We start from the raw sequence: 13,880 nt of genomic DNA, 5'->3' as shown, positions 1-13,880 counted from the left end.
CATGGCAAAAGGGTCTCAAAGTCCACCTTGAAGGGAAAAAAGCATGACGGCATAGACATGGCATAAAAAATGGCAAACACTTAAAAAGCACAAGACAAAGCAATGCCCCAAGACACATGAAGTCTGCCAAAGAAAAAACATGTCTAGCATACTCCAAGTCCGCCTAAGCATATGTAAAGGTTGGCAAACAAACTTCCAAGTCTGCCCTCATAAAGCAACATGGCTTAAAGCACTTCAAGTCTGCCATGTAGACAAAGTTGCAAGGCATGAAAACAAACAAAATAAAGTATGGCATAGAAATACCAAAGTCCGCCCATGATAAGATTAAAGCAAAGGGATTCAGGAAAACAAGACATTTGGAAAAGAATTAAGCCAAAGACATAAGGAAGGAAAGGAAATTAAAGTAAGGAGAAGGATAAAAGAAAATAAAGCAAAAGAAAGCATGTCTAATGCACTCCAAGCCTTAAGTCCGCCTTGCCTAGGAGTGGAATGGCACATCCAACCTAAACTCCGCCCAAGCACAAATTGAAGGTGGCAAGACATTAGCCAAGTCCGCCTTGGCATAATGCTATCCAAGTTCGCCTAAACCAAGACATGAAAAAGAAAAACAAGCGCATAAAGCTATCAAAGTTGAAAGGAAGATTGTCCAAACAACTCTCAAGTCCGCCATGTAGAAAAGTAAGACAAGGTTGCAAAGAAGAAAAGCAACACACATGGAAAGAAGTTAAGATGGATGTCCAAACATGTGCCTATCCAAAGTCCAAAGAAAATATGAAGATTTGCCTAAGGAAAATTAAAATTTCCCAAGGTAAATTGTCCAAACACCTTGAAAGTTTGATCAAACACAAGTTGGCAAGACATTCCAAGTTTACCTAGGCATAAATGGAATATGTGAAGATGCCTGAGCAAGACAAAAATTCTCCTATGGCTCAAGGATAAGACATGAAGATGATCAACTTGGCGTGCCGAAAAAAGGAAAATGGCTAAAGGAACAACAATTTTGACCAAGAAACACATAAAATCAACCATTGAAGGGTTAATTAATTGAATGGGTTGGAAAATAAAGCTTGGCACATAGAATATTCTTATATTTTTTTCCAACACTTAGAATTATTTTCAAAGGGAAAATAAATTCAACACTAAAAAAATGGCTAAGTGGAATTTTCCACAAAAGAATCAAATCTTGACTAAGCGTTGGAAAGAAAACAGGAAGAAAGAAGAAGAATAAAGAGGAAAAGTAAAGAGGAGGTGAATAAAATCCTTGTCCAAGGGCAGAGTTTGTTCTATTTAGCACAAGCCAAATTCAGAATTGAAGGATCCACAGGCAAAGTGTGTTCGAGCATAGAAATGGCCAAAATTTTGGCTAGGTGTTGAAAGATCCACATGAAGGTGCCACAAAATAAAATTGACTTGCCAAAATTTGGCTAAGTATGGGAAATACTTCACAGAGAAAGTTCCAACTGTTGATTATAATTAGGGATGGCGGATTCCAATTGCCATGGGCAACATTGGAATCCGCCCAAGGGGGCCAGCCCCTTCCCCAACGTGTAGGGCTGGGCCCTATACCTCACGGCATCAAATGAAGATCCCACGCTACACTCAAGCCAACACGCCACCATGTATTGGGCCAACCCTATCCTAATGCTTTCGGTTAAATAAATAAATTAAAGTCATTAAATCATAATGCAAGACGACATGATTAAGATTATTATTCCCCATATAAATAAACTCCAACTTCATCTATCATTCACTCATTCAGTTTTTCATCCATGAGAAATATATGTGCCTACCAATGCGAATTCAAGAGGAAGACTACATCTGCAATTAAAGGGATTTATCCCTGTCATATTAGCGAACTACACATGGCAGTTGTGGTGCGAAATTCATTAATGAAGAGAGTGAACTAAGGGATAAGGTTGCTGTCCATCAAAGAGCAGACTTCATACATTACCAACCTAGGGTTTGGACCTGATTGCTGTTGGAAGGGTTAAAGGTGCAGATGTGACTACTTGATGCCTGTGAAAGTGCAGTTTTGTGGAAGACATTATCAGTCCTAAGTACAAACACCTTCAAGTACTTGAGATAAGTGTTGTAACCCTCATATGAACATAATTCATAATCAGATCTAAGGATCTTTTCTGGCTGGGTTTTTCCTCCTAGGAGGTTTTCCCAGGGTAACCGTGTCTTGTTCTTATTTTGTTCATTTCTTTTTTATGCCTAAATCTGGAAAACTATAAATCTTTCATCTAATCAATTTAGTTAGAAACTAAATTCTGGTTTTCTGAGTTTATATTAATCTGAAAGTGTTAAAACTAACACCAACTTCCTCCATTGTGGCATAGGCACAGTGGCATTCTTCTCCAAATTCAAGACACTTGAAAGAGTTTCCAAGAATCAAGAAAGAAAGTCTTTAGACTTGGCAAAATATAGAAAGAAATTCCAGACTTGAAGGATTTCATCTCCTGAAGAGTCAAAGACAAGCTCCCAATCAAGATCAAATAGATAGAAATCAAGAACTCTGTGCCCAATGTGACCTCTAAAATAGAATCACTCTTCTTGCCATTATCTGATCTTGAAGGATTTCTATCTATCCTATAAGTATTGAATTGCTGGAGTGAATTATGAATATTGAAGTGCACTTTCAGAGGTAACAACAGGAAAACTTGTAACAGTAATCTTTTTTATACATATTTTTGAAGCTTCATACAAGAACATTTTCAAAACCAATATAAGTGTAAGGATTAGCAATAAGATTATTAAATTGGTTTCATCAAATCATATATAGATTTGAAGGAAGCCATCCTAAAATAGTTTTAACAAAAGGTTTGATTCATACGTTATCTTGAGAAATTAGAAACAAACAGAGAGGGGGAAACAATGAAACAGCATCTACCTTCAATGTAATCCAGCAAGCGTTCTCCGAATGAAGCAAGTCCAGATTTTTTGTTAGATGAACTGTTTGCTACCCATAATTTCTTGCAAGGGCTTCTCCAATGTTGAATTGTAGAGCAGTTGCGCGAAAGAGTTAAATGCATGCAGTGCATAGATTGAGCCATTTGAAATGATTTGCAAAGCTCGTGGATGAGCTTGACCTGCTTATTGTTTTGTAACACAGATAAAGCTTGCCCAGACCACACATCAATTTTTTTAAATTTTTTTTTATGTTTTTGACATATGGATAGTGGGTTTTACTTAATCGAGCTAATTCCTTCTTAATTTATTTTTGTGGGTTTTAATTTTGAATTTAATCATAGGTTTAAAAAAAAAAAATTGCGATGAAGGGGTGCTAGGCAATTTAATAACTAGCAATCATACTTTAGTGTGCAAGGTTACACCGAAGAGGTGTGGAAGGCTAATTAGGAAAAAATTTGGTCTATTTTTTGCACAAATCTGTGTAGTACATAAGGTCAATTGGTAGTCCTTTAGCAAATGATATTTTTTATGCCAAAAAAAAAGTCTAGATGATTTCATTGATTTAGAGAAGTTCAGATTTCATTACCATAAGCTCATGTTATGTTTGCAATAGGGAGAGAGGGTGAGAGGGGGAGAGATAGAGGGGGAAGAGCGAGAGAGGGGGGTTAAGGAGATAAAGATAGAGATAGAGGTGGAATTGGGATGGAGATGGAGAAGAAGATGAATATGGATATGGAGATAAAGAAAGGAAGAGATAGAAAGAAAAAGATACATATATTAAGTGATATATAAAAATAGAGATAGAGAGATATATAAGGGTAGAGAGAGAGAGAGAGAGAGAGAGAGAGAGAGAGAGAGAGAGAGAGAGAGAGAGAGAGAGAGTAACTATGAAGATAGAGGAAGAAAGGAAGAAGGAGATGAATAGATGGAGAGATAGAGAGATAGAGAGAGGTAGAGGGACAAATAAAGCTAGAAGGGATGGAAAGATAGGAAGGGACAAATATCTAGAGGAAGATATATATATATATATATATTGTTAGGGTTCCCACAGATACTGAGAGGGAGGGCGGGGGGGGGGTGAATCAGTAGCTGACCGGTAATGAAATTTTCTTAAAACTGAATATGCAGAACATAAAGTAACAGTATATCGGTATGCAAGAATAAATGCAAATAATAGAATAAAAAACATCCACATGAAAAGAACACCATAACACAAGATGTTTAATGAGGAAACCCAGTGTGGGAAAAACCTCGGTGGGATTTGCGACCCACAATATTCACTTACAGGCCAATAAGAGAATATTACTTACAATAGGGGCCTGCACATGCAGGAAGGCCAACTGCCTAGAGCTCACTGCTCAATAAGAAGTCACACTGACTTACAATGAGGATTTACACAAATCTAATATTCTGTACTGCTTTACAATAGCATCTTCAATGCCAGATTCAGTACCGGTTCTTGCTCTATTCTTTACATATACCCTTGACCTACAATTCGCACATTAGGTCTGCCTTATAATTTATTTATGCTTCCTATCCATATACTACAAATGCCTACAATGATCTCTTTTATATACAAGAGTCATTTTACAATTTGCCAAGTTGGCTTACAATAATAAACAAAATATTATATATCAAAAATCCTGTCGGCCTCAGTGTCGGTATACATGTTCTTTTCTGTGCTGGTGTACATCTTCTGTGCTGGTGCCGATGTAGATTGATCTTGCTGATGCCGGTGCACTGTTTTGTTTGAGTAATGCTTTGCCGGTATAATGTCTTGCCGGTGCCATAGGATTGCAAGGTTGCCTAAGTAATGCTTTGCCGGTATAATGTCTTGTCGGTGCCATAGGATTGCAAGGTTGCCTGAGTAATGCTTTGCCGGTGCCATAGGATTGCAAGGTTGCCTGAGTAATGCTTTGTCGGTGCCATAGGATTGCAAGGTTGCCATCAATGACAAAACCTTCAATCACACACAATGTCTCATTGGAATGTCCATATGCCAACAATCTCCCCCTTTGGCATTGATGGCAACACTCATGAGAAATTTCAAAAAGATATCCAAAAATGTGTAGACCAAAAATGTGAGAGCTCCCCTTGAGCATGTGATCCCTGTGTTTTGATTTTTCTCATCTACTACTACTCCCCCTTTGGCATCAATGACAAAGGTTAGTAGATTTTGTAGTTGTACTAATTCATAACCTCAACCTTGTAGTTGGGTAGTTATTATCTGAAGAATATCTCCCAAAATTAAGTTTATGCCATCCATAAACTTCTTGCTCTCCTTTATTGCTATCTCAGTTCTGTATACTGTACCAGTGAGATGCTGCAAGTGCTTTGTCGGTGTTTTGCTACCCTGTGTTAGTGCCTCTGAGATTTCCTTACGCAGAGATGCTAAATAGTCCAATCTTGGACTTAGTTTAGATCTCAAAAATTTTGCCTTGTTTATTATTTTCTCTTTTTCTCTTTCTAATTTGAGCAATTCTTCCTCAAAATTTGTTATTTTTTCCTCAAAAACTGATAATGTATCAGGTGAGTTAACAAAATTATCAGCAAGTTTATTGATCTTTTCCTGTACCTTGCTCATCTTTTTGTCTACATCCATGGTCAAAAAGTTTATCTTACAAGTGTCTTTATACAGAGTTTTGTACTCTTTCAATAAATTGCACAGTTCCGGTAGAAGTGTGTCAAATTTCCTATTACACTTCTTTATTCCTTCCTCAAAGAATTTATGTTTCTCTTTTTCTACATTTTCTTTTATAGTTTCTACCTTTGTTTGCTCAAAATTTCCAGAAATATATTTACAAAGTGTATCCAACTAGCCTAAAGAATCTTTGTTGGCTATATTACAATTGGGAGCTATTGATTTCAAAACTGGAATTGAATCATCTATCGCTTTATAAGCTTGTGAGCTATAATCAGTTATTTTCTTAATAGATTCGAGCAATACCTCTGTTACATTTGATGGTGACCCAATAAACTGAGTGCCGGTGGAAGTGACCATGCTGGTATTGACCTCTGGTAGGTCTATTTGTGTCTCCATCTCTTTAAGCACAATTTTTCCTGCATCATTTCTTACCAGTGGCATCTGTTCTGGAGCCTTTAGCTCTGTTGATTTCTCTAATTGTGTTCCAGATTCCATCTTTTTCTCTGAATCTGCTACCGGTTGCTCTTTGTTATCAAATTTATCTGTGGTATCCTTATCTACCACTATGTTGATTTTCTGAGTATCATTATTCACAGTATATAGGACTTCAGGATTAGGATTATTATCCTCTGTGTCCATGCTCTCAGCTGCCGGTTGATCTTCTGCATTTGTTGTTTTTACCGGTGGAGTATTTAAAGGAGGTGGGGGTAAGTTGTCTCTAATTTTGATACTTGGTGGTCCACCAACTTTACCTTTCCCTTTGTCCTTTTGATATACCAGAATGGGCGTGGGATTCCTATATTCTTCTTGTTTTTCTTTTTCAACCAAGAATGTATCCCAACCATCTTCTGTTTCCTTTGAAACTTCAGTAACTCTACCTGCCATTAGTGATATTTGCCGGTGTGCAGTGGAAAAAACTGTCCGGTTGGCCTGAGCTATCAGATCATCAATTCCTTAGGTGAGTTGACCGGGTATACTGCAAGTAATTTTTCTATTTTTATTTTCTTATCCAACTCAATTATTCCTTGCCTTCTGGCCTCAAGTCTTTTATATAGTTCATCAGGAATTTCATTTAGGACTTGCATCAAAAACTTTTTATACATGTCCATGTGTAATATAACACTCTCCTCGACTTGTCCTTTCTCATCATTTGATAGGGTGTCATAGATTTTCCCTATGTTTTTCAATTTACCTTCCTCTGTGATCTCATTCATTAATATGTCAAAAGGGGCCAAGTCAGTGTTTGTCTTCTTCTTCTTTTTGGGGGTCAGCTTTTTCTTTGGTGTGGCTTTCTTGACCAGAGACCTCACAGCTTGTTGCTTCTGTCTTGTCCTTCTAGGTGAAGGAGTGGATACCGGTGAGGGGTCTCTTTTCCTAACAACTCTTTTGAAAGTTGCTGACATATCTCCTTCTGAGGAAGTATCTACCGGTGATAGATGAGTTTTAGGTTGTTGGGCTGCCAACTCATCTTCTGTTATGCTGGTTTTCTTTAGTACATCTTCCTTTATGGCTTTTGCTTGTCTGGTTCCTTTCCTCACAAATGCCTCAACTTTCTTTACTCTCTTTTTAGATTGAATTTGGCTTTCGATGGTCTCAGCACTACCAAATACTTCTTCCTTTGGTTCATTTGGGGCTTCCAGAAGTGCTTTGGCATAAGTTTCCACTATGTGGTCATCTATTTCATACCCCATCTCTGTAACCCAGATTGTTCTTGGGATGACTGCTTCCATCCAGATCTCATCCTTTTTTATCACAAAGCATATATCATCCTTGTATTTGTTGACAATTTCTTGTGATAGTCTGATTCTTTTATTCATTCTGACCTTTAGTGCTTGAAAATACTCATTGATATTCTTTTCTCTATTTTCACCCATGTTGTTGAATAAGTCAGACAATTGTTTTCCTACCGGTATGTCGAATCCAAAATCCTTATAGCCTATACCGGGAGCCTGTTTGGTTATATGTAACATTAAGCATACAAGCAAATTTCCAAATCTAAAGGTTCCTTTCTTATCCTTCTTGATTTTTGCTAAATTGTCAATTAATTCATCTTTTAACCATTCACAGATATCAATTTTCATATTGTCCTTAACCATGTCATAAGCACTCTTTATGCATAAACTAGAAACAGAGTTAAGCCTATTAGCATGAGTTGCTTTGTAACCTAGAATCATGCTAACAAAATCTAACATTTGTATCAGTCACATCATTAACCCTCAATGATCTCTTGTCGGATGTTGCACCAGTTAGGTTTGTTACCAAGTCATTGGAGACCTTCTTGGTTTTGTCGGGTCTGGTACCGGTGGAAGGTAACCCTGTTACTACTTTCACAACTACCTTTGTAATTTTATGCACTGAGTCAAGCCAAAAGAATGAGCCATGTACCCTGCTAAGAACTATCTTAACCACTTCCTTGGGAAATTCAGGAATGCAGAGGATTTCAGTGAATCCTAGGGTTTCAACAATTTTATGTTCAGGTTTCACATTTTCGGCATTGTCACATATAACAGATTTATACACGTTTTTAATTTCTTCATCACCTAATTCCTCTATGTTGCAATGAATATACATTCTAGGGTCTTCTGCATAAACAACACCCTTTGGAATTTGGGAAAAAGCACCTGTGTTGTCATCTTTCTTAGCTACCTCGGGAACTAGCTGAAACACAGGTGTAGGTTGTTTTATAACCTCGACTACTGTAGGGTTTGCTATGAATTCAGGTGCAGAGGAGCATGCCATGATGATAAATACCTTTTTCTGCCTTTGGATGGATTGATTGCTGAAGTGCTTTGCCTCTTTGCTCGGAATGCCTTAGCTCGGAAATCTTCGTGCTCTCTGAAAGTTTGAATTCATGGTGAAATGAAATGGAGCCAAAAACCTTATTTTATAAAGTCTTTTCTGCTACCTACCACATTAATTGCTTGCCGGTAATGTAATAACTTAACTTTATTTGCCAGTAATGAAGGATTTTCAACTTCTTTTCTCTAACCGAGGGAATAATAGCACATGTGTTATTTGATTGCCAAACCCTTAAGATAATTTTCTTCAATTTGATGAAGAACATCCTGTCGGTGGAGCATTGCTCTGTCCTACCGGTGGAGCATCATATTGTCCCGCCGGTGAAGCATTTGTTGGTTCTACCGGTGGACAAGTAACCCCAATATTTAGATCACCTTTTCTAATCCATTGCTTTGAAAATTCTTGCTTAACCTCTTCAACCTTTTCTTTACCTTTCAAGCTAGTACTTCTGTTATCTACCGGTGTACCTTTACTTCTACAAAATTTAGCAATATGACCAATCTTGTTACATGCATAACAAGTTACATCATTTTTCTGAATAGCTTTCCCATAACCTATGTCGGTTTGTGTTCTGCATTTATTTGATAAATGACCAAATCTTCCACAAACATAACATCTTACATTCATTCTGCAATTTTCAGAGTTATGACCAATTTTGTTGCATTTGGTGCATTGACCGATGGGAGGATTGATGTTCTGATAATTCCTAGATCTACATTCATTTGCCCTATGACCAAATTTATTGCAGTTAAAGCATTTTCCATTGAATTTGTAAGTATTAGAAGGTCTTACCGGTTTGCTATGATCCTGGGTATTTGCAGTACCGGAGCTTTCTCCAACTTCAAATCCAATTCCAGAAGTGTCACCTTTGGGTTTTTGATTCTTCAATAAGGTACCAAGTTCTTCTGAGCTTTTCTTGAATTTTTCTTTGTGTTGATTTGCAGTTTCCAATTCCCTTTCCAAGATCTCTTTTTGTCTCGTTAGTTCATTTGAGTCATTCTGAGTATGCATCAGATCTGTCTTCAACATGTCATTTTCATAGCTAAGTCTTGTGTTCTCATTTGTTGCATCACTTAATCTTCTGGTCAATTCTTCTTCATTCTTCTTTGCAAAATCTCATAGTCATATCCTACATTTCATTTTTTGTTGTCATGATCTCTTGTCTCAATTTGCTTATCATATCATTTAGTGATTCCTTTTCATCATTCTCATTTTGCAATTTTTCACAAAGTTCTCTTCTCTTGTTTCTTGTAACAATAAGATTTTCTTGAAGTGCCTGAATAATGTCCTGAGCTACTTTTAAATCATCTTCTAATTTGATATTTTTCAACTTCTCTGCATCATAGTCAGTAAGAGCTCCTTCAAGTTGCTTTATCAGATTTTCCATCTTTACCGGTGTCAAGATCTTCCTCAAGCTATTTGGCTTCTGAAAATAGAGAACCAGGCTCTGATACCAATTGTTAGGGTTCCCACAGATACTGAGAGGGGGGGGGGGGGTGAATCAATATCTGACCGGTAATGAAATTTTCTTAAAACTGAATATGCAGAACATAAAGTAACAGTATACCGGTATGCAAGAATTAATGCAAATAACAGAATCAAAAACATCCACATGAAAAGAACACCATAACACAAGATGTTTAACGAGGAAACCCGGTGTGGGAAAAACCTCAGTGGGATTTGTGACCCACAATATTCACTTGCTGGCCAATAAGAGAATATTACTTACAATAGGGGCTGCACATGCAAGAAGGCCAACTGCCTAGAGTTCACTACTCAATAAGAAGTCACACTGACTTACAATGAGGATTTACACAAATCCAATATTCTGTACTGCTTTACAATAGCATCTTCAATGCCAGATTCAGTACCGGTTCTTCCTCTGTTTTTTACATATACCCTTGACCTACAATTCTCACATTAGGTCTGCCTTATAATTTATTTATGCTTCCTATCCATATACTACAAATGCCTACAATGATCTCTTTTATATAGAAGAGTCATTTTACAATTTGCCAAGTCGACTTACAATAATAAACAAAATATTATATATCAAAAATCCTGTCGGCCTCAGTGCCAGTATACATGTTCTTTTCTGTGCCGGTGTACATCTTTTGTGCCGGTGCCAGTGTAGATTGATCTTGCTGATGCCGATGCACTGTTTTGTTTGAGTAATGCTTTGCCGGTATAATGTCTTGTCGGTGCCATAGGATTGCAAGGTTGCCTGAGTAATGCTTTGTCGATGTCATAGGATTGCAAGGTTGCCATCAATGACAAAACCTTCAATCACACACAATGTCTCATTGGAGTGTCCATATGCCAATATATATATATATATATATATATATATATACAGAGAGAGAGAGAGAGAGAGAGAGAGAGAGAGAGAGAGAGAGAGAGAGAGAGATGGTGGATAGAGTGATACATAGATGGAAATATAAGAATCTATACAGAGAGTGGGGGAGGGAGAGGTAGAAAATGGATATACAAACATAGACAAAGAGAGATAAAAAATAGAGATGAAAAAAGGGAAAGATAAATATGAGGAGAGAGAGAGAGGGGGGGGGCTATATATGGAAGAGAAATATAGAGAAGTAGAGATAAAAATATAGATAGTGGGGTAGGGAGGTGGAGAGGGAGGAAGAGAGGAGAGGTAGAGAATGGTAAGATAGAGATAGGGAGGTAGAGAAAGGAAAAAAGACAGATAGATGAGGGAGAGATATAGATAGAGTAGAGAGAGAAGGAATAGGGGTAGAGATGGAGAGAAATAGGTAGAGGGGGGAGAGAGGAGAGGGAAGAGAGATGGAGAGATAGGTAGAGAGAGAGAGAGAGAGAGCTCAATATATGGAGGAGAGGAAAAGATATAGATAGAGGGTGATATAGGTATATCAAAGGTCTATGGAAGGTTAATTAAGAGAAGTTTTGATCTATTTTTGTAAACATTTGTGTAGTACATGAGGTCAATTGGTAAGCCATTTAGCAAATGATGTTTGTGCAATAAATGTATCAATAAAGGTATCAATAGAGAAGTGATAGCTTTAAATCATCTATGCATATATTGTGAGATAGAGTGATAGAGATATAATGAGATGTTGAGAGAGGGGAAGAGGGAGATACAGATAGAAAGTGATATATAGAGAGGAAGAGAGAGGGATATATATATATATATATATATATATATATATATATATATAGAGAGAGAGAGAGAGAGAGAGAGAGAGAGAGAGAGACATGGTGTGTGTGTGTGTGTATGTGTGTGTGTGTGTGTGTGTGTGAGAGAGAGAGAGAGAGAGAGAGAGAGAGAGATACTATGTGTGTGAGTGAGAAAGATATAGAGATAAAGATAGGGAAGGAGAAACACGACGAGTGAGATATATATATATATATATATATATATATAGAGAGAGAGAGAGAGAGAGAGAGAGAGAGAGATAACATTAGAATTATACCAATGATGATTATTGCACTCACTCACTATTATAGAATGAAATAAATAAAATAACTATAATTATAATATTATTCAAAAAATAAATTTACATTATATAAATAAAATTAAAATATAAAATTAAATCACTTTTTATTTATTTAAATAATAAGACATTCAAAAAAATATATACAAAATTAAATAAATAATAATAAAAAGATGTAATTGTTACTCTTTAAAATTAAATTTTAAAATCAACATTGTTTGTAAGATAATTTTTTAATACTTTATTATAAATGTATTTATAAAATGATTGAATATTTTTTTATAACATGTATACAACCTCATCTTAACATTATAATTGTATTTTACATATAAAATATTGTACGACCATCAAATTTAGGCCCTATTTCTTCTTACAATAAAAAATATATATAAATTTATACCTTGTTCACCATCACAATATGACAAATCATATATATATATATATATATATATATATATATATATATATATATATATATATATATATATATATATATATATATATATATATATATATATATATATATATATATATATATATATATATATATATATATATATTATGTTATAAATATTCTAATATAATATTAGTAAACTTTTAAAATAAATATAACATTTAAAAATATTTGGGGGTTTATCCTGCAATATGATGGTTAAGTGGTTGCATTGTTAATGATGTAACCAAGGTCCAAATCCCTGCTTAGCTCACATGGCGTTCATGCTAGTTGTGGGCTATGATTGTGGATGTGTTGTTGGTGGCATGAGATATAAGGTGGATGTGTAGGAGGAGGAGAACGTGCACTTGTGTGCGACATTGGAGATATAAAGGAGACAGTTGCACACATCAATGGAGGGATAAGGAGACGCTTGCACTTAACAAGCATGGAGTATTAGGTTGGCATAGGAGATATAATGATGGAATTGACAAACGTCTTTGAGGATGAGGTCCCTCAAAAATGTGGCCTCACTGGTTCATAGCTCTAGTTAAAAGTGTTGTTCGACACCTTAAAAAGTGCCCCTTAGTGATTAAAAAATAAATTGAATATATAATAAATTATTTACATATTATATTTATTATTTAATAAATTATCATTAAAAGAAATCTAAAAATGTAAAAGTAAACTTTAGTCCATAATATTTTTTAAAAAATAAACTACTTCTTGAAATAAATTCGATAATGTGCTTTGCCCTCTCGTTGGTGCTGTAAAAATCACTACAATCTTTCGGTGAATAAAATAAATGATGTCAGCTTGGACTCTTTTCTTGTTTCATGTGCTTGTAACTTCTAGGTAATTCAACAAAGAAACAAAGCCTTTCTTAAAGTGATCTTGAAAACAATGAATTAAAGTTGGTAAAATATGAATGGATGAAATCACTTGAATCGTCTTGCATATGCTTTCTAGTGCTATTGATTGTTGATGGTAAAAAATAAATCATCAATCTCATATAAAGGAACACCTTCTTTGTAATAATATATATCTATGTTCATCAAATGTTCTTATCACCTACCAAAGAAAATTTAATCATTTAATAATGATGAAATTTGTATATTTATGTTATAATTTCAATATAGTTCTTGGTCTATTTTAAGAAAATATCTTAATGTAATTGTAGATAATATCTACGTTTTTTGCAGATTTGCACCCAAGGCATTGTTAGAAACATGTCGAAATCAATCTGAAAGAGATTTGGAGCCATGCACAGGTGATGGAGCGATTATAGATAAGAAAAAACAAAAATCCATATATTTTCAGAATTTTTTCTCTATTTCAATGTTTTGCATTTTCGGAGGCCTTCGGAGTGAAATTTGGGGTCGAAATTGTCATCTGTCTAGTTAAGGGACTAAAATTAGATCTTTTGAATACCTTTCCAATGATGTAAGCAGTTTCAGATTTCAAGCACCGAGCGGAAAGCTATGATCCCACCAAGTTGTGACCAATTAGTCGCCTCTAGTGGAGAGGAGGTACGAGCGCGCGCACCACGTGTCAGCATGGCACAACTTTTAGTAAGTCCATGACATCCTATTCTCCCAAAGGCATGTGGAAGTGCCACGTA

General features: G+C 35.8%; 1 protein-coding gene across 2 annotated transcripts in view; it reads right to left on the bottom strand.

Moving 5' to 3' along the window:
• LOC131069168 (uncharacterized protein At2g37660, chloroplastic) overlaps window positions 1-3,144 on the bottom strand; it is a 93,090-nt gene extending 89,946 nt beyond the window's left edge. The window contains exon 1 of one of the 2 annotated variants that reach the window (XM_058004523.2): window positions 2,894-3,144. In XM_058004523.2, coding sequence (XP_057860506.1) covers window positions 2,894-3,056 — 163 coding nt within the window. In that variant the 5' untranslated portion in view covers window positions 3,057-3,144. The remainder of the gene's footprint in view (window positions 1-2,893) is intronic. The other variant, XM_058004525.2, reaches the window with a different exon arrangement.
• Between the last annotated feature and the right edge of the window lie 10,736 nt (window positions 3,145-13,880).

This window comes from Cryptomeria japonica, chromosome 5 (assembly GCF_030272615.1).
Source record: "Cryptomeria japonica chromosome 5, Sugi_1.0, whole genome shotgun sequence".
NCBI classification, from domain to species: Eukaryota; Viridiplantae; Streptophyta; class Pinopsida; order Cupressales; family Cupressaceae; genus Cryptomeria; species Cryptomeria japonica.
Note: the sequence above shows the minus strand (reverse complement) of the source record. Positions and strands in the feature narration are given on the sequence as shown.